At 41.6% G+C, this 25,168-nt stretch overlaps 2 protein-coding genes across 5 annotated transcripts in view; one reads left to right on the forward strand and one right to left on the reverse strand.

The window, feature by feature from the left end:
* Positions 1–7,197, forward strand: part of CRACD (capping protein inhibiting regulator of actin dynamics) — a 186,649-nt gene extending 179,452 nt beyond the window's left edge. For all 3 annotated transcript variants that reach the window (XM_075859937.1, XM_075859945.1, XM_075859949.1), the window contains one exon: positions 4,877–7,197. In XM_075859937.1, coding sequence (XP_075716052.1) covers positions 4,877–5,034 — 158 coding nt within the window. In that variant the 3' untranslated portion in view covers positions 5,035–7,197. The remainder of the gene's footprint in view (positions 1–4,876) is intronic.
* A 14,421-nt stretch (positions 7,198–21,618) lies between these two features.
* Positions 21,619–25,168, reverse strand: part of AASDH (aminoadipate-semialdehyde dehydrogenase) — a 31,425-nt gene continuing 27,875 nt past the window's right edge. For both annotated transcript variants that reach the window (XM_075859956.1, XM_075859963.1), the window contains 2 exons: positions 24,875–25,006; positions 21,619–24,563 (listed from right to left, as the gene is read on the reverse strand). In XM_075859956.1, the coding sequence (XP_075716071.1) occupies positions 24,177–24,563; positions 24,875–25,006 (519 nt within the window). In that variant the 3' untranslated portion in view covers positions 21,619–24,176. The remainder of the gene's footprint in view (positions 24,564–24,874; positions 25,007–25,168) is intronic.

A 25,168-nucleotide genomic window follows, 5' to 3' on the forward strand; every position in this document is an offset into this window, starting at 1 on the left:
ACTGTCCATATATGGACACAGCAAAGTCACGTACTTCTGCAGCGGAATCCCCGACTCTATGGCCGGGGATTCCGCTACAGGAGAAGTGAGTGACTACACTGTCCATATATGGACACAGTGACGTCACTCACTTCTGAAGCGGAATTCCCGACCTGTGGCAGGGAATTCCTCTTCAGGAGAAGTCAGTGACTACACTGTCCATATATGGACATTGAAGTCAGTGACTTCTCCTGGAAGGGGGGGGGGGTGGGTGTAACCTACAGGGGGCTGTGTGGGATCACCTACAGGGGACTTGGTGGCATCACCTACAGGGGGCAGGGTGGCATCACCTACAGGGGGCAGGGTGGCATCACCTACAGGGGGCAGGGTGGGTGGCATCACCTACAGGGGGCAGGGTGGGTGGCATCACCTACAGGGGGCAGGGTGGGTGGCATCACCTACAGGGGGCAGGGTGGGTGGCATCACCTACAGGGGGCAGGGTGGGTGGCATCACCTACAGGGGGCTGGGTGGCATTACCTACAGGGGGCTGGGTGGAATCACCTACAGGGGGCAGGGTGGAATCACCTACAGGGGGCAGGGTGGCATCACCTACAGGGGGCTGGGTGGCATCACCTACAGGGGGCTGGGTGGCATCACCTACAGGGGGCTGGGTGGCATCACCTACAGGGGGCTGGGTGGAATCACCTACAGGGGGCAGGGTGGAATCACCTACAGGGGGCAGGGTGGAATCACCTACAGGGGGCAGGGTGGAATCACCTACAGGGGGCAGGGTGGCATCACCTACAGGGGGCTGGGTGGCATCACCTACAGGGGGCTGGGTGGCATCACCTACAGGGGGCAGGGTGGGTGGCATCACCTACAGGGGGCTGGTGGGTGGCATTACCTACAGGGGGCTGGGTGGCATTACTTACAGGGGGCTGGGTGGCATTACCTACAGGGGGCTGAGTGGCATCACCAACAGGGGGCTGGGTGGCATTACCTACCAGGGGGGCTGTGGCATTATCTACAAAGGGCTGTGTGTGGCAACAAATTTAAATGAAATTCATCCGATTTTAAAACGGACAGGGAAAAAAACGGATGCAAATCGGGTCCAAATCGGCCGGTAAAAACGGCAACTCGGCCCGGAACGGAATCGGAACGGATGCAAATCGGATGCAAACCGGCCGGGAAAATCGGCCAAAAACGGCCGATTTTCCCGGCCGGCACTCGGACCCTGTCGTGTGAATGAGGCCTTAAGCCATCAGTCAAATTGGTGAAAATATTTGGTGTAAAGGGGCACTTAGAGCCTCTTTAATCTGAAGTGATTGAGTGGGCTGTCACCAGATTATAAGTGGCCTATGTCCTACATAATGTGATCGGCGCTGTAATGTAGATAACAGTGGTTTTTATTTTGAAAAAAACGATCATTTTTGACCAAGTTATAAACAATTTTAGATTTATGCTAATTAGTTTCTTAATAGACAACTGGGCATTGTAAAGAGTGTATGACGCTGACCAATCAGTGACCAATCAGCGTCATACACTTCCCATTGTACCAGCGTGATTGTGCAGTGAAAGAAGATGGGCTGGAACAATGAGAAGTGTATGATGCGGATTGCTTACTTTTCTGTACAACGCCCAGTTGGTAAAAAGTAAAAACACGCCCAGTTGTCTATTAAGAAACTAATTAGCATAAATCTAAAATTGTTTATAACTTGGTCAAAAATTATCATTTTTCAAAATAAAAAACACTTATCTACATTACAGCGCCAGAGCCTCTTTAAAGGCATTATCAGTGATTGTGAAAAATACAGAAACGTACCTGTAAGTATCTGAATGGTCACCAAGTGATGCCACCATAGCTTAAAAGTAGTTATTTTTAATTTTTATTATGCTATCCAACTCTGTGCAGCACCGTTGTTTTTAAGCTGGCCGGGCTTGATGTGGGCGGGATTACCATGCAAAGCACTAAAGTTCCCATGATTCATCTTTCCTCTCAAAGACATTGCCTATATTTACAGCTACCTGCATGCTCCTCTATTACAAGATGTAAGGTAGTGCTGTAATTACTCACTGTCTCCACACACACAACACATATCTGCTATTGGCACTGCACAATCTGCTGCCCAGCATGTGAAACACAACAGAGAGGGAGAGCAGGGAGCAGTGGAGATAGGTCACGTGATGTGTGACGTTTCGTTCTACAGAGGGGGAGGGGGAGATCACCAAGTGCTCAGAATACGAAACCACACACAATCAGGTGATAAACACCAGGAGAATAGTCATGTGACTGCAAGTTAAATTGCCTTACAGCGACATCTCACCTATACACAGTACGTTAGTAAAGGATAGATCTTCCTGCATGTAAACCATCTAAAAACTGGATAACCCCTTAAAGAGGCTCTGTCACCAGATTTTCAAACCCCTATCTCGTATTGCAGCAGATCGGTGCTGCAATGTAGATTACAGTAACGTTTTGTTTTTTTCAAAAACGAGCATTTTTGGCCAAGTTATGAGCATTTTTATATTTATGCAAATGAGCCTTTCTTAAGTACAACTGGGCGTGTTTAAAGTTATGTCCAAGTGGGCGTGTATTATGTGCGTGTACATCTGGGCGTTTTTACTTGTTTTACTAGCTGGGCGTTGTGAATAGAAGTGTATGATGCTGACGAATCAGCATCATCCACTTATCTTCGTTACCACCCAACTTCTGGCAGTGCACAGACACAGCGTGTTCTCGAGAGATCACGCTGTGACGTCACTTCCTGCTCCAGGTCCTGCATCGTGTCGGACGAGCGAGGACACATCGGCACCAGGCGACAGAGGCTACCTCGACTTACCTGCAAACGCCGATGCTGCTTAAGAAAGGCTCATTTGCATAAATATAAAAATGGTCATAACTTGGCCAAAAATGCTCGTTTTTTTAAAAAAAAAAAACGTTACTGTAATCTACATTGCAGCGCCGATCTGCTGCAATACGAGATAGGGGTTTGAAAATCTGGTGACAGAGCCTCTTTAAATGCGGACAACAATGGCACCACATGGGAGAGAATTGTCTGGAGACAAAAGAGGACAAGAAGATTAGCAAATCACTGTTAATGACAGTTTACAGTGTAATCTCGCGAGACTACGCCTGCTGTGCTGCAAATCAACCACAAACGTTAGCAAAGTGTCAGGATTCTGAATACACATCCCGTCCTGGCTGGAGGTATATTCATTGTCAGGACACTTGAGTAACGTTAGTGTGTGTATGTGGCTGCACATAGTGTTCTAGCTAGAGCACTATGTACAGTGTAAATGAATGGAGAGAAGTGTATGACGCTGATTGGTTACTGATTGGTCAGTGTCATACACTTCTCCCCACAATGCCCACTTAGTGAAAAAGTAAAACACGCCCAGTTGGGCATTAAGAAACTCATTAACATAAAGGTAAAATAGGTCAGAACTCTAAATAAAAAACACTGCTGTAATCTACATTACAGCACCGAACACATTATGTACAAGTTAGGGCACTTATAATGTGGTGACAGAGCCTCTTTCAGTCCGAAGACAATAGCAAAAATAATTTTAAAAAACTGCCACGCTAGCGGCCTGGTCCTTCCGCTGCTCATGGCGAGTGGCGCCTTGGTCCTGCCTCCTGTGGCTGCACTTCTTGCAGCCGCAATCCCTGTTGCTTCAGGCTTATTTAAGACAGTTCCTTTGATCAGTTGGTGCCAGAACAACTTTGGTGCAACCTAGTTGTTTCCTGCGAAGGTTTTTGCATCCGGATACCACTCCGTACCTGCTGCCTACTATTAGTCCGTATCCAGTTACAAGTGACCTGTCTGTATCCAGCTACCCTCTACCAATCTGCATTATGCTGCCTTCTGCCAGTCTGTATCCTGCTACCCGTTGACAGTCGGTATCACTCTGCCTAAGACGAGCCGAAAGCCTATTATCTATTGAGAACTGGTGTCCTGCAGCAAGCCTGAAGACCCACTACCTGTTACTATCTATGACTTCACACCTACACCCGCCTGCCAAGTTATCTGCCAGTGAATGTACCCACGGTGTGGGTCACAGTTACCCACCTCAAGAGGTATCAACCTGGTAGTCTCCCCACAGCGAAGTCCAGATCCCCATATGGAGATTAAAGGGTGAATATCGGTGAGGCTACTTAGATAACGTCCTTAGAGTCAAACCAGTTGAATAGCACAGTGGGTCCACAATCCGCCAGTCATTATACCTTATTATTGGCATCATAAATTACCAGATGTACTGAAAAATCTTGAATGAGAGTCTGCTATCTTCTCTACACACCCTCGGTTGTCATTAACTTTTTCAACATAACAACGACTCCAAAGATTCTTCCAAAGCTGCTGCTGCATTCTTAAAGAAGAACAAGGTGAAAGTGCTGCAGTTATATCACCTCACCTTCACCCTATTGGGCACCTGGGTAAAATTTTGTTGTGACATTTTCAGCAGCACTGCCCATCAAACATAAAGGCACTCAATGGGGTCAACCTTAAGGAGTGGGACAGGATATTTTTGACAATATGTACCAAACTTGTATACTCCATGCCAAGAAGGGTCAGCACAGTACTTAGTGGAGTGACATATGTATCAAAGGACATACTAAGTACTAGTATTAAGAGTGTGCTCATTTTTAAAACCCTGGATTATAGCAAAGTTGCCTAATTTCTTTATTTTACAGATAATAGACATATCTTCCAAATGTATTATTAAGTCTATTTTTAATAAATTACAATATTTTCATCCTTCCATGAGTTGTAATGGCGATCATTTAGAAATACGGTATATCTTTATATTTGAAGGGGGGAGGGCGATACTCATTTATGCAGAGTACTGTACTTACATTGTTTCTCCTAAATAACATGAACGTTGTTTCTCCAACAGTGGAAATTACAGATACTGTTCCTGTAGCTCATGCAAAGGATCTTCCAAAGAGGTTCTCCACTCCAGATGCCACTTCTGTCTCATCAGAACCAGCATGGTTGGCATTAGCCAAGAGAAAATCAAAAGCTTGGAGCGACTGTCCACAAATTATTAAGTAGATCTCTTGTCTTAGGTAGTTAGATCGTCATTAGATTTCCTTAACTCCTCTCTGTGTACCACTATATGGTTGTTGCGATAGACTTCTACAGTGATAACATTTACTTGTCCGGGGGCTTACTCCTGGAGCATTAAGATAATCCTATTGTTTTTTTAGTCAAATGTGAACACACAAATGACCTTTATTAATACATTTTGAGAGACTGAAGTAATGGAAGTTCTGTGATAAGTCATGAGGAAAGAGGACTTTGGGATAGGATACAAAAATCCACTTTAGCCAATTGTTGAACAACCAACTCCAGATTTGAGCATGCCTATGGCATCACAGATTACTAAATACTGTATTCAGGTAGTCAATGGGCTTGTGTATATGGCTGTATTGATGTGTCATAGGAAGTTAATATGAGCATACAATTTTATCTTAGCTGAATGATAACGATCACAACCTGCACAAAATTGTCTTCTCTGGACCAGTATGGCCAATACAGGTTTGCACTTTTTCTTTTTGATGCGTTCATATTTTGCACACTATGGTATTATGTGCCTCTACTACAGTGCTATTAACGCTTTAACTGATTATACATATAGGCACTGGTGATGTTGGTGCCTGAGAGGATTTAGCAAAATTGGTCAGAAGGACCTTTCAAGGGTTGGCCTTGTGATCTGCCTAAAATTTATTGCCAGCTTAAGGGTTTGTCACTGTCATATTGCCTTTGCTAATGGCAGCCAAGGTTGCAAAAAAAACCTTTAATTTTCTATTTAGCAAATACATATATAGTGAGGGAATGAGAAGAGTCTGAGCAGAGGCCTCCGATACTGTTACTGTCATCTGAATTGCAAGCTGGCTAGTGAATACAAAGGATGTTATGTATAAAATAGGTGTGACTACTGAAGTAGGATATAAGGCACCAAACTTTTTGTGCTTATAGGCTCTAATGGTGTAACTCCAGAAATCTGAAGAGACCTGAACATTTAAAACTGAAGCTCCATGACAGAAGCAGATATATGAGAGCTGATCAAACTTTTCCTATGCACAGAGTAGAGGGTTAAAAATGTGGTATTTTTGGATGTAGTGCGTGTTATGCGTGACCACCATTAGAAAAAGGAAGCATTGTCGGTATCCATTATAAGATTGTGAATATTTTGTATGTGTAAAATAACAAATGGTAATAGGTGTGCCTTTAGTGTGAACAAAATACTGTTTGGGGCAGTCGTACAGCTGGGCTCCCATTAAACTCTCAGGATCTGGCCATTTAAGGAGTGACTGGGCAGTTCCAGTGAAAAATACAAGCAAGCCCTACTCCTTTTTGTGTTAGTAGTTCTTAGTGGGAAAAAAATATTTATTTTTTTGTAGTAAAAAAGAAAACATGTGGTACGATATTGTCAGATTTCTTTAAGGAACAGTTTGTGCTACAGCGTTATGACTAGTGCAGGGCCTGAGGGGGGCGGTGCATGACACAGGGATTTAAAAACCCACCAAAGAGAGAATCCCGGTGCCATGTACCTGCAGTGGTACTGCCAGAGTATTCCTTTAATAGACTTTTCAACAAAACCAGAACAAAACGCATAACCGTAACTTATTACAACTAACATTAAACATATCTCCATAAAGAATATCCCAATATTTAAATGTACAGATGTAACCAGGTTTATCTTGACTTTGATAACTTGCTGCGGCTTGATATCACGCAACAAAAGCCATGGTAAAGTTTCTTGACACTGTATTTAATGTGTTAAAAGTCAAGATAAAGGTGGCTACATCTGTAACATTGATTTGAGATTTCTTAGAATTTCCCATGACTGCAGATTTGTAGTGATTGAAGGCGTCTCAATATTATGTTTTTGATCCTTGTTGTTGGAATCATTAACTCAGTCAAATACTAGATGCTTATGACAAGAGTAATATTATATCTCTACCTTATCATGTACCAAAGAATTTGAAGATTATCCCACTTAACGAAGACAGCTTTTTGAGTAGTATATACAGGGACTGTTCATAGCAAAGAAACAAAAATGAGGCATGGCAAAGAGGTAGACTTTTCTCTCCATGCATAGCGCCCCTTAGTGTAGTCAGCCTATATTGCCACCTGTAGGTATATTACCACACTTGGCCTTTAAAACTTTTTAAATACAGTGAAGGAAATAAGTATTTGATCCCTTGCGGATTTTGTAAGTTCGCCCACTGTCAAAGACATGAACAGTCTAGAATTTTTAGGCTAGGTTAATTTTAACAGTGAGAGATAGATTATATTAAAAAAAAAAAAAGAAAATCACATAGTCAAAATTATATATATTTATTTGCATTGTGCACAGAGAAATAAGTATTTGATCCCCTACAAACCATTAAGAGTTCAGCCTCCTCCAGACCAGTTACACGCTCCAAATCAACTTGGTGCCTGCATTAAAGACAGCTGTCTTACATGGTCACCTGTATAAAAGACTCCTGTCCACAGACTCAATGAATCAGTCTGACTCTAACCTCTACAACATGGGCAAGACCAAAGAGCTTTCTAAGGATGTCAGGGACAAGATCATAGACCTGCACAAGGCTGAAATGGGCTACAAAACCATAAGTAAGACGCTGGGTGAGAAGGAGACAACTGTTGGTGCAATAGTAAGAAAATGGAAGACATACAAAATGACTGTCAATCGACATCGATCTGGGGCTCCATGCAAAATCTCACCTCGTGGAGTATCCTTGATCCTGAGGAAGGTGAGAGCTCAGCCGAAAACTACATGGGGGGGAACTTGTTAATGATCTCAAGGCAGCTGGGACCACAGTCACCAAGAAAACCATTGGTAACACATTACACCGTAATGGATTAAAATCCTGCAGTGCCCACAAGGTCCCCCTGCTCAAGAAGGCACATGTACAGGCCCGTCTGAAGTTTGCAAATGAACATCTGGATGATTCTGAGAGTGATTGGGAGAAGGTGCTGTGGTCAGATGAGACTAAAATTGAGCTCTTTGGCATTAACTCAACTCGCCGTGTTTGGAGGAAGAGAAATGCTGCCTATGACCCAAAGAACACCGTCCCCACTGTCAAGCATGGAGGTGGAAACATTATGTTTTGGGGGTGTTTCTCTGCTAAGGGCACAGGACTACTTCACCGCATCAATGGGAGAATGGATGGAGCCATGTACCGTCAAATCTTGAGTGACAACCTCCTTCCCTCCACCAGGACATTAAAAATGGCTCGTGACTGGGTCTTCCAGCACGACAATGACCCGAAACATACAGCCAAGGCAACAAAGGAGTTGCTCAAAAAGAAGCACATGAAGGTCATGGAGTGGCCTAGCCAGTCTCCAGACCTTAATCCCATCGAAAACTTATGGAGGGAGCTGAAGATCCGAGTTGCCAAGCGACAGCCTCGAAATCTTAATGATTTACAGATGATCTGCAAAGAGGAGTGGGCCAAAATACCATCCAACATGTGTGCAAACCTCATCATCAACTACAAAAAACGTCTGACTGCTGTGCTTGCCAACAAGGGTTTTGCCACCAAGTATTAAGTCTTGTTTCCCAAAGGGATCAAATACTTATTTCTCTGTGCACAATGCAAATAAATATATATAATTTTGACAATGTGATTTTCATTTTTTTTTTTTTATATAATCTCACTGGTAAAATTAACCTAGCCTAAAAATTCTAGACTGTTCATGTCTTTGACAGTGGGCAAACTTACAAAATCAGCAAGGGATCAAATACTTATTTCCTTCACTGTACCTTATCTTGCAAAAAATAACAATCTTGTGTAAATTGGGTCAATATTAAAGGGCGACGAGTTCACCAGCGCTGCATTAAGCAGTACACACAATGTCATTATTTTATACACCTCAATTTGCCTTGATAGCTTATATTCTTTATGGCAAGGTGCTGTAAACATTCCTTCGAGATTTATTGGTTTAACATGCTGTAAATCTCCCATAACGTCACATCACAATGGTGCTCTATTGGATGGAGAGATCATTTCTGTGCAGGTTATTGGAGTAAACTGAACTCATGGTCAAATTTTCTTGCTGGAAGACATTAATAGATAGCAGCCATAAAGGCAAACACGTCAGCAAAAATAGGTAGTCCAATGTGTGCCAAGAAAACGTTCCTCACACCGTTAAATCACTACCAAACTCACCGGTTGACACAATGCGGGATGGATCCATGTGGTTTATCAAAACTCTGATCCTACCCTCCGAACGATGCAGCAGAAATCAAGACTGATCAAAACAGGAGTTGTTTTCCCAAACTTTAACTATACATTTTTGGTGATCTTATGCCCGCGGTTGCCTATTTTTAGCTAACCGCAGTAGGACCTTGTTTAAACCTTAAAAGGTTTGATGTGTTAAATGTTCAGAGATGCTCCTCTGCCCCCCCACTGTGTTCTGGCGCATGGATGCCCTTGTCTTCTGAACTCTTACAAGGCATTTAGTGCCCACTGGATGGATTGTATTTTGCACAGCATACACTCTGCATGAAAATCCCAGAGATCAGCAAAAACATACATTTCATCCTCACCTTAAAGAGGTCACGGGACATATATTATACACAGGGTAGGGTTTAAGTAGTGGTCTTCTTGTTTGTACTGTAAACTGTATTTAGTTCGTTATTACAAAAAGGAAAACAAAAGTTATGTTTGGTTGGCCATCCGTGAGAGAGGTTATACAAATATTGGATGAAAAATATATAATAATAATTAAGAACAATAAAGGCCAGTTGGGATTGTCATTAGTCATTCATTTAACATTCCCTATGTAATAAAATATTTATTTATGGATATTAAATGTAAGTTGTTTACTACTAGATCCTTAAGTGGTTCTGAAAAATAAACTAGCAACATTTACCATGATATCCTTCTCTTGCTTGGTCCTTGTGTGTCCAATATACAGTACCAAACCAAAATGGTTTTCAGTGTCCTGGGAATGATCCATTTTATCTCCTCTCTTTCTGGATCGTCCAGTGCTAGTGCATGGGGAAACCAGAAGTTTTCAGTGTTTGTCACAAGAGCTTGCTTGGAGTCATTCAGACTGGGAAACAGCAAAGGATTTTTATTTTACATTTATTGTTACAACCCATCGTGTGGAGATGTCCTGCAGGACGCTGTATTAAAAGGGTTGTCTGAGATTATAGAAAAAGGTCTACTACATTTTTTTCCCCCTGAATAGCGCCACTCTGGTATTGACGCTCAGCGACCTTCATTTGAGCGGAGTGAAGCTGGAAAACCAGTCATAGCTCATGCACAAGAAAGGCGCTCCTTCTTGACACTGTCAATTTCTATTTTTCCATCCCCTTTGCGAACATAGATCGGGCATTGCATCTAGTGTATATGGTAAAATACAGCTGAAGCAGACGTCACCTGGTTGTAGCGTGCCTACGCTATTTGCATAGTCCACCACAGCCATTTTTCGGGCCCCCTCACTTAAAAAAGCCATAACTTTTTTATTTGTCCATCTATTTAGCTGTATGAGGGCTTGTTTTTTGCAACACAGGTTGTAGTCTTTCACGTCACCATTCATTGTACCATATAATTTACTAGGAAACTGGAAAAAAAAAAACTGTCGTGGAATAGGGGGAAAAAAAAAAAACAGTGACTCCATTGTTTTTTGGGTTTCAATTTTACAGCATTTACTGTGCCGTAAAAATACACGTTAACTTTATTCTGCGTGTCATTCCGATTACGGTGATACCAAATTTGCAGAGTTTTATTTTATGATTCACTACTTTTATAAAATAAAAACAAATTTTTAAATGAAAAAGTTATGGATCTCAGAATATGATGACACACAACAAAAATAATTTTTTTCCGTCGATTGAGCAGTTCGAGGGCTTGCATACGACTTTTTGATCACTTTTTATTCCATCTTTTGTGCAAGACGAGGTTGGCAAAAAATTACTTTTGGGGAAAAATGGGAAAAGGTTTTGTCTTCTTTTTAAGGGTATGTTCACAGGGAGTGTTTTCAGCCGTTTTCGGGCCGTAAACTGCTGGAAAATCGGGAGCAGTACGTCTCCAAACATCTGCCCATTGATTTCATGGGAAAAACGGCGTTCTGTTCCGACAGGCCGTTTTTTTGCGGCCGTTTTTCAAAACATTGGATCGCTTGCTCAATATACTAAAATACTTACATATTGCAGTATCTTGTATTTTTTTCCAGCTCCTACTAAGTCCTACTAAGTCCTCCTACTCAGGATTTAACAGGAGGAAAAGGATGGCAGGCCTGGGGGCCTTTATTAGGCCCCAGTTTGCCATGACAACCGTCGGCACCCATTGCATGCCAGGTCTGAGGGGGGCCTCCCAGTTTAAGGCCTCATGCCCACTTCAGTGTTTTTCTTCAGGGTGATAGCCGTTTTTCTGACGGCTAGCACCTTGACCCATTCATTACAATGGGGCCATGCACACTTCAGTTTTTTTTGACGGTCCCGTTGCTCCGTTCCGATCCAAAGTAGAGCATGTCCTACTTTGGTCCGAGATTCCGTGACCGTGAGGTCCATGCAAGTCAATGGGGCCGTCAAAAAAACTGAAGGCACACGGAAGGCATCCGTGTGCGGTCCGTGTGTGACGGAGCCGTTGCCTAGCAACAGCCGGGCGGGCAGAAATACATTACAGATATATTACACTAATCGGCAGCCACTTGTCTCTATCAATCACTGATAGAGAAAAGAGGCTGCTGATTAAAAATAAAATAAAAAGCAGTTCATACGTACCTGGTCGTTGTCTTGGTGACACGTCCCTCTTCTTCCTCCAGTCCGACCTTCCTGTATGACGCGGCAGCCTGTGATTGGCTGCAGAGGCTGCTGCAGCCTGTGATTGGCTGCAGAGGCGGTCACGTGGGATGAAGAGTCATCCCTGGAGGCCGGCCTTCTTACGTCATCCTGACGTGCGTGACCGCCACTACAGCCTGTAATAGGCTGCAGCGGTGACATGGATGAAACGTCATCCCTGGAGGCCGGACAGGATTTTCATTAAAATTGTATTTTCCGAGCGCCGAGCATGGTCATTCTTCAGCGCTAGTCACTGTCCAGGGTGCTGAAAGAGTTACCGCTGATCAGTGCAGCCCATTAACTCTTTCAGCACCCTGGACAGTACCATGCTCGGCGCTCAGAAACGGAAACACGGAGTGCACACGGCCGCTAAAATGGGAACAGGGATCCAACAAAAACGGCCGTGAAAACGGTGTCGGAAGTGTGCACGAGGCCTAAATGTCTTAGATGCCGTGATTGCTATTGACTGCGGCATCTAATTGGTAAACAGCCTGGATCGGAGTTCTCTTTGATGCCAGCCGTTGCAGTGAGATGTCGGCTGTAACATACATAAGTGTCAGCTGAGCCCACCCCATAGTTCCCTTCACGGCTATGACGTAACCCTACGTCAAATGTGGAAAAGGGGTTAACGTTGCGCGCTGGCAGTCAAGTTTGCGGCTGTTAGATTTGTAATAAGCCACAGAAAGCGCATGAAAGGGATAAGATATTAATTTCAATGAGGAATCTGTGACTTGACTAAATTATGCCTGTGTTGCAGTTTAAAAGGACCTGTCATCTCACCTGACATGTCTCTTTTAGTAAATAATTGTATTCCCCATGAAATAACCATTCTGGTACATCTTTTCTAAGGGTCAGTTCACACAGATTTTTTTGGGGTTAATTTTGACGTGGAAACCGTGTCGGATTGATTTCAATGGGAAGTGGAGGCAGTTTTTCCCCCGCTCACGCTTTTAGCCACTCGCGCAAAAACAGTGACATGTTCTTTCTACTCGCGGTTCCATCTCTGACCTCCCATTGAAAACGATGGAAGAGAAAGCGACTTTCGCTGCATTTTTTGAACTCGGCACTCAATGAGCGTCACGAAAACCGCCACAAAAACAGCGGCAAGAAAGTGCAGGCAGGTGAATAAATTCCTGAAGAAATTTAGAGGCAGATTTTTCTGCCTGCAAAAAAACTCAGTGTGAACAGGGCCTTAGAGTTCTACATTGTGTGCTTCCTCTGTTATTCTTCTTAGAAATGTATGAATTGACAACTGGGTGTTACCAGTTGGGGGTTTGTCCCAAAATAGACTGATACTGTCCAATCAGTGCTGACAGAGTGAGAATGTGTAGGGTCCCATCCCTTCAAAAAAAAGAGGAATGGTAACACCCCATTGTCTATTAATTCATACATTTCTAGGAGGAATAACAGAGGAATGGCACAATGTAAAGTCCTAAGAAAATATGTTCCAGAATTGTTATTTAATGGCGAATACAAGTAATTACTAAAAATAGACATGTCCAGAGAGATAACAGGTCCTCTTAAGCAGGTCTACCGTATATAACTACTTCCCGGTTCCAGCTTCAAGGGGGGTGGAGAGAGATCAGGAACATAAATTACCAACAATGCAAAAAATCTAGCAGACAACATATTCTATTGTCAATCTTGGTTTTTAATTTATAATGTATTAGATACGAATTACACGTCTAAAGCGGATTATCTTTGTAAATGAATTAGATAAACTATAGGTGTGTTTAAGAGGTTGTGGTCAATTGGCATTTTTTAGCAGCTGTTTTTGAGAAGAAAATGTTTTTTTGAGGCTTTTTTTGTTGTTTTTTTTTTTAGACATTTTTGGAGTGGTTTTTCAATTGACCCTATGAAAACAGCTCAAGAAGAGACATGCTACTTTTTAGCCCAGGTTTTTTACGCACAGTTTTTTTAAAAAAAAGTAGCGTAAAAAAAAAACGCCCAGTCCGAAATTCTGAACTAAACACAGTTTTTCCCATTGATTACAATGGGAAGGTGTTTGTCGGCGTTTAAGTAGCGTTTTGCAGGTTTTTTTTAGAGGCATTAACGCCCCAAAATACGCATAAAAAAACACTGCATGTGACATACCCGAATAGGTTGGATAAACAGCAATATCATTCGTATAGTTGAAAAATATAAGTTGACAATGGCACAGAGACGAATTCATGTTACACTAAGGGTATGTGCACACGATAGCAGGCTTTTACGTCTGAAAAGACAGACTGTTTTCAGGAGAAAACAGCTGCCTCGTTTCAGACGTAAATGCTCCTCCTCACATTTTGCGAGGCTTCTCTGACAGCTGTAAATTTTGAGCTGTGCTTCATTGAGTTCAATGAAGAACGGCTCAAATTACGTCTGAAAGAAGTGTCCTGCACTTCTTTTGACGAGGCTGTATTTTTACGCGTCGTCGTTTGACAGCTGTCAAACGACGACGCGTAAATGACAGGTTGTCTGCACAGTACGTCGGCAAACCCATTCAAATGAATGGGCAGATGTTTGCCGACGTATTGTAGCCCTATTTTCAGACGTAAAACGAGGCATAATACGCCTCGTTTACGTCTGAAAATAGGTCGTGTGAACCCAACCTTAATGTCACAGGAGTAGATGAGCAAGAATTGTTTCCATTTATTAATTGTGCTAAATCTCTTCAAACATACGTGTACAGGTCTTCACCGCCATTCTGGATTAGACTACAAGGAAGTGTCATATCAAAACGGTTTGTAAATGTAATGATGTATTGTATAGTCTAGAAACTCACCCACTGGTCCTCGCATCAAATCAGTCTCACAGGAAAGTGCCCTAGTTATCTATAGCAAACAATCAGTGGTGTGAAAATAAAGTCTGCTCAATTGTATTTATTAGAAACAGATATTTTTTTTTAAGAGGGAGGCCTGGACAAAACTTTTGTAATCGCGACTTTACGTCTTTCTACAAGTTTTACTTTTATATGTGGGTTTAGAGCTCCTTTAGGACAGGGCTACACTGAGACTTTTTGTAGCGCTATTGATTGACTTTAACTATTGAGCTGCAGTCCAAATGAATACATTGAGTTGTATGCAATCTTGTGGACTGCAGCTGTCACTGAATAGTTCAAATCAATCAGTAGCGCTACAAAAAGTCTCAGTGCAGCCCTCGCCTTAATAGAAAGATGAGTACAGTACTAGTATTTGGTTATGCAGTGCAGTGGGCATGCTGGGACTTCACATTCACCATAGACTACATCTGATTCTGGACAAAGTTTGTCTGCTCCCGATAGTCAAATTGACTTTTCCTAGGTTTGGTAGAATAGTTTAAATCATGAGTGCAGATAAAACATACCTAGATCAGGACAGTGGCTCCTTGTTCCATTGTGTTCCATTAATTTCTATGGCCAATGGACACCTTCCCGTATATTTACGGGAAGATGTCCGGGCTGTAAACAGCATCCGTAAAAAATAGGACGTCCTATTTTTTTATTTTACGGACCGTGCTCCCATACTTTATAATGCAGGTGACTGTCCGCGGCCAGCCGTGCCTGTAATCATGGGCTGTGCACACGGTGCATTATATAGTGAATGGAATTGTAGCAAATCATTATAATGCTTGTAAATCCTAAATCAGAATTATTTCGAACCACATACCTTCAAACCCTCCCAGCAACATTTACATAAGATAGCTAGCGAATTTAGTTTTTTTTTTTTAAACTCCAGAATAAATGGAACTACACACTTGAACCCAGGGCATCATGAGCAACATTCAGTAACCGTGTAACTTGCTGAAAGCGGATCTGGCACCTCAATATGCTGCCCTAGTAAAGGGCAGCATATTCTAGGTCCTTTCTCCTACTGACCAAAACGGCACACAGCAATACTGAGCCATTTGGCTGATAGAATACACCAGATTTATCATGAGAATTCTTCCCACCTCCCCTCACCGCTCTCGGCAGTGATTGACAGCTGACTGCTATGTATCTGCGGACACAGCAGCCCGTCAATCACTGTGAGGGGAGGGAAAAATAACGGTGTCTTCTTCGATCACTCAGATCAGCCAAACCCTAGGACAGCATATTAAAAGTGACAGATCCGCCTGAAGTTGGATTACTGTCAAAATGTTCCAGGGAAACTCATCTACTCGCCCACCCAAAATCTGTGTATGTTTCAAACAAAGCAGGGTATAACATTTTATCTAAACCTCTGGGCCGGAGTCTTATCCTTACACAAAACTAGAGGTACTAAACTAACTGACAAAATGAACAAAAAAGATAAACTAATTTATCACAATATGAAAGATAATTGAATGTATGTTTATTATAACACTCATTTGCTTAAGTTTTCCAACACTATAATGCACAACAATTCCTAGGATATTCCTATTACTATGATGAAATGTCACATAATATATATATATATATATATAATGTATTATTTTTTTTTATTATTTATATACACAAACACACATTAGAGGTATGTTCACACGCTTATTAAAAAACGTATGAAAATACGGAGCGGTTTTCAAGAGAAAATAGCTCCTGATTTTCAGCCGTTTTTTTAGCAACTCGCGTTTATCGTGGCGTTTGTTATGGCCGTTTTTGGAGCTGTTTTTCTATAGAGTCAATGAAAAACCGCTCCAAAAACAGCTCAAGAAGGGACATGCACTTTTTCACTGCGTTTTTTCCTCGGCCGTTTTTAAAAACGGCCGCATAAAAAAAATGCCCCATTGGAACAGAACGCCGTTTTTCCCATTGAAATCAATGGGCAGATGTATGGAGTCGTTCTGCTTCCGATTTTTGGGCCGTTTTTCGACCATTCATGGCCCGAAAATAAGCCGCGTGAACGTACCCTTACAAATGTCTGTGTCAGCCTCTGTGTGTTCAATTTTCCACTACCCTAGCAGCCATAATACGAGATTTGCACATGTCCAAATTGGTTTTGTCCACAAATTTGAACATAACTTTGTTCACATGTATCCATTTCTTCAACTTTTATAGAAGTATATGTGGCAGGCTGACTGGCATAGGATAAGGAGACTAGTATTAGACAGATTCACATGCTGCCTGAATATATCAATGTGGCTACTTCTCAATTGTTTGATCTTACTATGAAGACAAATGCTCAGAAGAAAATACAATTGAATGACTATTGAACCAGGTTGCAAAAACATTATTATTCTTGAAAGACCATCATTAAATAGGGAGGTTACAAATCTTCCTTTATAAGAAGAATTATGAAAAAAAAAGTCTATTGTGAACAGAGAATACATGGACTTGAAGCCATTTGCCTACTATGCAGAAGATCCAGCCAAGATCAGACAATATAACATTTAAAAAAAAATGGTCTGGCATTTAAACTGTATACATCAAGTCAGAACAAGAATCTTGTGCTGGTTTTCACGTTACAGTCAAGTGCTAATAATTGTTGGTGTCCTAACTGAAAACAAGGTAGCCTTGTACAAGGTATGCATCTTTTCTAGATTGTAATGCCACTTTTAACCTGAAGGAGTGCTGCAAGATACAAACTTTTGTTATTTGAAATTAACTTTGATTATGTGAGGATTGATCCACATCTGCATTGTTAGTAGATGTTCATGTTTAGGCATCACAGTTGGGTAAAAAAAAAAAAAAAAAGTATTTTAAAATCCAGTATCATAATGGTTGAGATCATATTCCTCTAAAAGAAAAAAACACTAAACATATAAAACTGTAAATAGAAGGCCTTCAGTCACCCTTTTGTGTTAAAGGGGTTTTCCGATATAGTTTCTAAAATTTGAAAAAGTTTTATACCTGTTAGTTATGTTGAACCTATGTTGCCCACCTGTTTTGATTGCAAAAACTCTTTCTACTTGCGCTGCGGTTGTTCTGCACTTTGTTTACATCTCTAATTTTCTGTGCCCGGATGTTTCCTGTTCTGATCAAAGATTCCAAATCCCAAGAAGCATAACGCCGATATGACCTCCCAGAGAAGAATCTCCCCGCTGCAGATCCTCGCCATACATTATATATATATATATATATATATATATTCATTGTATTACTCCTGCATCAAAAGCAATCCGGCTCTCTTCCCAAAGCGCTTACAACTGGTGCATGCGCAATGGGAACTCACAGTAGGAGAAGACACACAGACGCTGGGCTAACAGAGAATATAGCATGCGTGGTATCCAGTCTAACCCTTTCCCACACTGTACAGCTACTTGATTAATGACGTGACCGTAAATTCAGACCGCCGGAAAAAGGAAGTTATAGCTCATGTACGGGGCTGCGGCGGAAGTTAGGATTTCGGCTTAGGAACGCATCACGTGATCGTATATGAGATATGCCGTTAGAAACATCTAATGAAATGCAACTACATTAGAAAAAGCTTTTGTTTTATATATTTATTTTAACTAGCTTGTATGAATTGGTTCCGGAAATCCCCTTTAAGTCTTTTAATAATCAATCCAGGTGTCTCATATCTCTATACCATGGTCTCCCTTATAATGTGCGCAACTCAGCATTTCTAGATCTCGGAATGGCTAATGTGGTTGTGCAGTGACTCTTATTTCACTCAAGTACTTATATCTACTAGTAAGTTTTTTAATGTTAGAGCGAATTTATTTTATTTTTTTAACTTAAAGAGGCTCTGTCACCAGATTTTCAAACCCCTATCTCGTATTGCAGCAGATCGGCGCTGCAATGTAGATTACAGTAACGTGTTTTTTTTTTCCAAAAACGAGCATTTTTGGCCAAGTTATGAGCATTTTTATATTTATGCAAATGAGCCTTTCTTAAGTACAACTGGGCGTGTTTAAAGTTAAGTCCAAGTGGGCGTGTATACATCTGGGCGTTTTTACTTGTTTTACTAGCTGGGCGTTGTGAATAGAAGTGTATGATGCTGACTAATCAGCATCATCCACTTCTCTTCGTTAACACCCAGCTTCTGGCAGTGCACAGACACACAGCGTGTTCTCGAGAGATCACGCTGTGACGTCACTTCCTGCCCCAGGTCCTGCATCGTTTCGGATGAGGACACATCGGCACCAGGCGACAGAGGCTACAGTTGATTCTGCAGCAGCATCGGCATTTGCAGGTAAGTCGATGTAGCCTCTGTCTCCTGGTGCCGATGTGTCCTCGCTCGTCCGACACGATGCAGGACCTGGGGCAGGAAGTGACGTCACAGCGTGATCTCTCGAGAACACGCTGTGTGTCTGTGCACTGCCAGAAGCTGGGTGGTAACGAAGAGAAGTGGATGATGCTGATTCGTCAGCATCATACACTTCTATTCACAACGCCCAGCTAGTAAAACAAGTCAAAACGCCCAGATGTACACACACAATACACGCCCACTTGTATATAACTTTAAACACGCCCAGTTGTACTTAAGAAAGGCTCATTTGCATAAATATAAAAATGCTCATAACTTGGCCAAAAATGATCTCTTTTGAAAAAAAAACGTTACTGTAATCTACATTGCAGCGCCGATCTGCTGCAATACGAGATAGGGGTTTGAAAAACTGGTGACAGAGCCTCTTTAAAGGCTATGGAAACCTTTGACCTGGAATGTTTACATATGTTAGTGTTTACCTGGAGTTGCACTGAGTTTCAGGCTGCAAGCTTCATTCGTTTTCAAAACCCATGATAAGCAGTTTGCAACTTGCTCCTAGTTTTTTACTTTACTCGTGTGGGAGTTTCCCTTCCAGTAATACATACTGGATAGGAGGCTTGTGTGTCCAGGATGCTGCTGCCCCAGCTCTTATCAGAATAGCTTCATTCCCATACTGCTTTCCCCTTCTACAGCCCATGAGGGATCTTTTAGACCTTTTGCAGATAGACCGTGATGCTGAAGAGTGTGTAATCCGCCCCTTCCTCCCCCTGCAATGTCTGGGAGCTACACAGCCTGTGTGATTCCCCCACCCTCCCCATGCAGACTACTGTGTCTGCTCTCCTCCCTATCTTCACTCTGATCTAAGTGTTCAGGGAGGGCAGATCATACAGGCTGTCAGTATCAGAGTGTGGCGAGGGGGTTAAAGCCTTTACAACCTCCTACCCCCCACCCTGCTCATATCTCTAAAACAGAGAGAAAGCAGGGGGGAGAAGAAATTACATCAGCAGAATGCTGTCAGAATCAGCAGGACAACAGACTATGTGAAGGAGTGAGGCTTTGTTTACACGCACAAGTAAAAACGGCTGAAAATTACGGAGTTGAGAAAACAGCCTCTGATTTTCATCCGTTTTTGAAGCCGAAAACGCTTGAGGCGTTTTTTCCAGACATTTTTGGAGCGTTTTTTCCATTGACACAAAACGGCAGTGTAAAAAAAACGCCCCGTCTTACCAAAACGCCGTTTTTCCCATTAAATTCAATGGGCAGATGCTTGTAAGCATTCAGCTACCGTTTTTTCTCAGACATATTTCAAGGAATTTAATCCCCGAAATTTGCCTGAAAGCGGTGCGTGTGAACATACCCTTACAATGACTTTATAGCAGGAAAACGTTAAGAAAATTTCTTATGTACACAAAACGCTCACCGATTTCCCCAATTTCCGATAAATGATTAAGCATATTGGCTCAGCCCTCAAAATGGAAGACGCCTCTGTAAATATGCAGAAAATACTTTTAAATTTGCAAATTACCGTCAAACTTGCATACAAATAAATAGACAGGCTGTAAAAAACATGAAACAGAATGGATCACAGACTCCACGTGTATTTAACAATGACATTCCTCTCATTTGCTGTGGTCAATACCATTGGTGTGGGACATACAACTATCTTTTTGATTTAATAATACAATTGTGTATAAATATATTAACATGTAATGTTGTGCGGTTTTTGTTTATTGTACTTTATTTTTCAAGTACAATGGTTTCTTATTATAAAATATTAGTTTGAAGTAAATTATTAGCAAGAAAGCATTAAAAAGTACATATTCAGTGTCATCACCATATGAAACGTTGGAATTCAGGAATAAGTTTAGCAGAACTTTGTGCAAAAGGTGTTTATGGAAAAAGTACAAGCAAAAGATATAAACTCTTATATGTGTAATTTATTTTTCAGTTTTGTCTGACTGTTAAAAAGAGGTCCAGAAAATAAAAACACAAAAACCTTCAATAAAAATTATGAACTTTTCAAGTTTTTCTTTGTATCTTTTAACTCACTAGTCATTTTAATAAATACAATGTGACTATATAACAATTGTAAAATTGAAAATAAAGACAAGAAACAAGAGCACAGCTCATCATATACATTGGATGAAAGCAGGTTGAACCTGCATACAATGTAATATGTTTGGGGGGCATGTTAAACTTAAAAAATTTCATTGCTTTGCTCCCCCAAAAGATAAATCAGGTGTCTGGCAGCAGCACATTCCTCTATAAAAAGGGTGCACATAATATGGCCCGCGAAGCCATTCTGTATGACCCCCTGAAGCCCTTTGTGGCTGCCACGTTTATGGGGTGCCATACTAGTGGCTGCCATCATTAGGGGCACTGTGCGGTTAACACTACTGGAGGGCACTGTGTGGCTGGTTCCATTATGGGGGGCATAAACGGTTACTGCGTTTATGCTTAGCACAGACTTGAGTGGGCGGTGCGCGACTGGTATTCTCGCTTTGGTGCCCTTTGAATCCCTCTGTTATTCACTGCCACCTCAGGCCTGGCACTAGGCATAATGCAATGTATCAATTTTACCCAGAGTGATGTTTTAAAGGGGTATTCCTTATTGACGCAATTTGAAAATTGAATTCTACTTCTCTATCCTGCTGCATTCAAAAATATAGCACATTGATCTGTTAAAAATTGCACCCCATATAGAAAGACTCGAAAGGATAGTGATGTTGTAATATTTCTTATTTTATTTATGAAAATAAAAACATTTAGAACATCGGATAAAAATATTTAAATAAGATCCCACAAGAGGATAAAAAAAAAGGTATAAAAAAAACAAACCACAACAACTGTATGAAACAGAAACATTGAAAATCGGAGTCTGATTGCCATCAAGTCTTCTTAACCCTTTCTCATCCCTCAGCAAAGTGCCAATTCAGTTACGATGTGATGACCAGTGTCATGTGAGAACTAGGCCTGCACTGCTTGACAACGCAGTATAAATGTCTGTAGGGCTGTATCGGCACTGTGCCGGCAGCGGAGAAGGAGAACAGCTTGGCAGCAGTCATGTAATTCCTCATCTCAGGTTGTGTTATTCATCACATCTTTCTAAAAATCAATGAAAGCCTGACACTGTCCAAACTAAAACAAATATCGGGCGTTCAGACTACAACTGACCCATCGATTGACACACAGTCACATTTTTAGGGGTCCGAGAAGATGGAATGTGGGGACTTGGTCGGGTCCTCACACTGGAATACGGCTCTTGTGTCTGCCTACGACATAAAGGGAATACCACGGTCATCTGCTTTCTTTGGCTAGCACAATTGCGGCTCTGAAGGATCAAGAGATCCAAGATGGATATTTTTGATCTTGCATAATCGGTTATTTTGAGCTCTTCAGATCACAGGCAGACACAGGAACAACATTCAAGTGCAGACTCCCCATATCCCAGCAGTCACATATAGATTGGGTTAGGCTTTAAAAGGGTTGTCTGGTTTAAGGAAATAAATGTTAACTTTTGTTTAATAAAAAAAAATGTAAAAAAAGATTCAAAATATATACTTTCTGGATTTATTCCTCAGTTTTCAAGATCTCTGCTTGCTGTTATTCAGTAGGAACATTCATTGTTTACTTCCAGTGGATTAACTCCTTAATGACTGTCCACGGTCTTTTGACGGCAGTCAGCGCAGGTCCCCAGTCTACAACAACTTCTTTTGGCGTCGCTGTAGAAGAGGCTGATGAGCACTCCTGTGAGCTCATCCTCTAAGCAGAAGCTGTAACTAACAGCTCCTGTTCCTATAGAAGCCTCCTGAATACAGCTGGGGTCGGAAAACATTCGGACCCCAGCTGTTTAACCCTGATTGCCGCATTCCGTGACCGCAGCATGATCAAAGGGAACTCCCCTCTTTGATCGCATCACCAGGATTCCGGTGATGCGATCAAACACTGGGGAATCCCTCTGCAGTCAGTCCTGGGGTCCTAGAAAGGACCCCAGGGCTGTTTGTTCTGTTAGCCTGCTGTTCGGGCACACTATGTGCTGCCCTAACAGCAGCCTGTGTTACAGCGACACAGTGTAATGTATGAGAATACAGGAGTATGCTAATACGTTACAAGTAAAAAATAAAGTTATCCCTTAATGGGATTAAAAAAAATAAATAATAAATTCTCACAAAAAAATAAAAAAAAAGGCATTATTTTGCATAAAATAAATTGTATTGCCCCTACACTAAATTAAAAAAAAATCCTACACATATTAGGTATCTATACGACCGTAATAACCTGAAGAATTAAACTAATGGGTTATTTAGCGAGAACGGGATAAAAAAAAAATAAAGAAAAACAATGCCAAGATTCGCTTTTTCCTATATTGACACGGTAAAAAAAAATTTTTTTTTACCCCCAAACTGTCGGGAAAAAAAATACTATTTCTCTCGCATAAAACAAGGCCTCACAGCCACGTCAAAAAAAAAAAAAAGTTATGGCTGCTGAAAGGCAGAGAGGCAAAACCAGAAAAATTTTGCTGGTCATTAAGGTCTTTTCAGGCCCGGTCATTAAGGGGTTACATTGTGTCCATGGTCACGTGATGGACACAGGTGCATGGCTCGTTACAAGGTCATGTCTTGATGATCACACAGGTGCTGGGATTGTGAGAAGACACAGCTCTGGTACAGATACTGTAACGAGCCGTGCACCTGTGTGTCCATCACATGACCATGGACGGAATTTTATCCACTGGAAATAAACAATGAATCTTCCTACTGAATAACAAGAAGATCTTGAAAACCGTGAGAAATACAGAAAAGAATATTGGAAAATTGTGTAATTTTTAAATTATACAAAAAATAACATTACATTTCCTGAAACTGGACATCCCCTTTAAGGTGGTGAAACACTATAGCGCTACCTCCATAGTGTGTAAAGAAAAAAGAAACTGTCAATGTTCTCTAACAACTGGACCTTCATATATATGAAGTAATGCCATATTGATAAAGATCCGACCCACCCCAGAACCCTAAAGAAAAAAAAAGTATGGCACACAGGGGACCTGAGGACTGGCAGACTTCTCTCGCTTTCCACACATTGCAACCGGTCACTGTTGTCCTTTTTATAGCTCAATGGTGATATTTAGTCTTCCACAAGTCACAGTAAAATTGTAAAATGTTCCCTTATAGAAAAAACAAAACAAAAAAAAGCTATAACCAAGTTGGATTTGTTGCAAAGGTTGTTTGAAACGTTCTTTCCCGCAGGGAAACATTGAAGACTCTGAAGTTGTGGCAAATCCCGGACGACTCAGTGTCACGGTCGTCCCATGGACTCAATTCTACAAATTAATTTACATTCCTGATCAAGTCAAAACAGTAAACAAAATTGTTCCTGCAACCAACAACCAGTTGACTGCCACACACCACGGGGGAAGAAAAGATCTCCCCCTCTAGTGCAGAATGACTGATCAGCAGTCCCGAGCGAGCATCCAGTATCCACAAAGCCCCATCCGTAGAAGCGACGGCCAGCAGCTCCGTGTCCCCAGCGTGTGGGTTGGGAAATGTAAATGGCGTTGCATACACTCGTGAACTGGTTTTGTATTTCCATAATAATTCAGCCTCAGCACTACAGCAGTAGATGAAGCCATCATGTGAGCCAAATGTGATGTGCTGGGAGAGAGTGGAGACACATGGCGAGGAGAATACAGGCCCGTCAGTAGTGAAATGCCGCAGCTGAACAAGACAAGAACATTTCATAAAATTAGCATCTTGTCACTATATCCACCTGTATGAAATAAACATAGGAAGGAGTATACAGATTCCCTGTCCAGCTAGGCATTTGTATTTGCTGCATAGATAGAAACTGCTGACAGTGATATAAGGGTGAGGAAGGGGATTTCATGCAAACCTTTAAATTGCATGACCGAGAAACCACCGTTTGATGTTCATTGTGTCACTAGAGCTGTATACATTTGCACAGTTGCTTAGTCATATTTCCTCCTGTATCGGTAACATACTATATACCTTTTTCCTGCATTTCTCACCTTTTCGCCCATATGACTGAAACTGTAGAAGTTGGCATCCACGCAGCCAACAAAAACATGATTCTGGTTGCATAGCGGTGAAGAAAACACGGGCTTGCCTAGGTCATTCTTCCATACAGTTTTACCGGTGACCTATAACAATACAATGTAACGGAGGTCAATCAGAAACACTGGTAGTGCCATTTTCTTTTAACAATATTTTTATTGAATTTGTAGAGAATTGAATAAACAAGCAAAAAATACAATGGGGCCAAATTACTTATGTGATTGGATCTAGACCTTACTGTAAAATTT

This window comes from Rhinoderma darwinii, chromosome 1 (assembly GCF_050947455.1).
Source record: "Rhinoderma darwinii isolate aRhiDar2 chromosome 1, aRhiDar2.hap1, whole genome shotgun sequence".
Classification (NCBI taxonomy): Eukaryota; Metazoa; Chordata; class Amphibia; order Anura; family Rhinodermatidae; genus Rhinoderma; species Rhinoderma darwinii.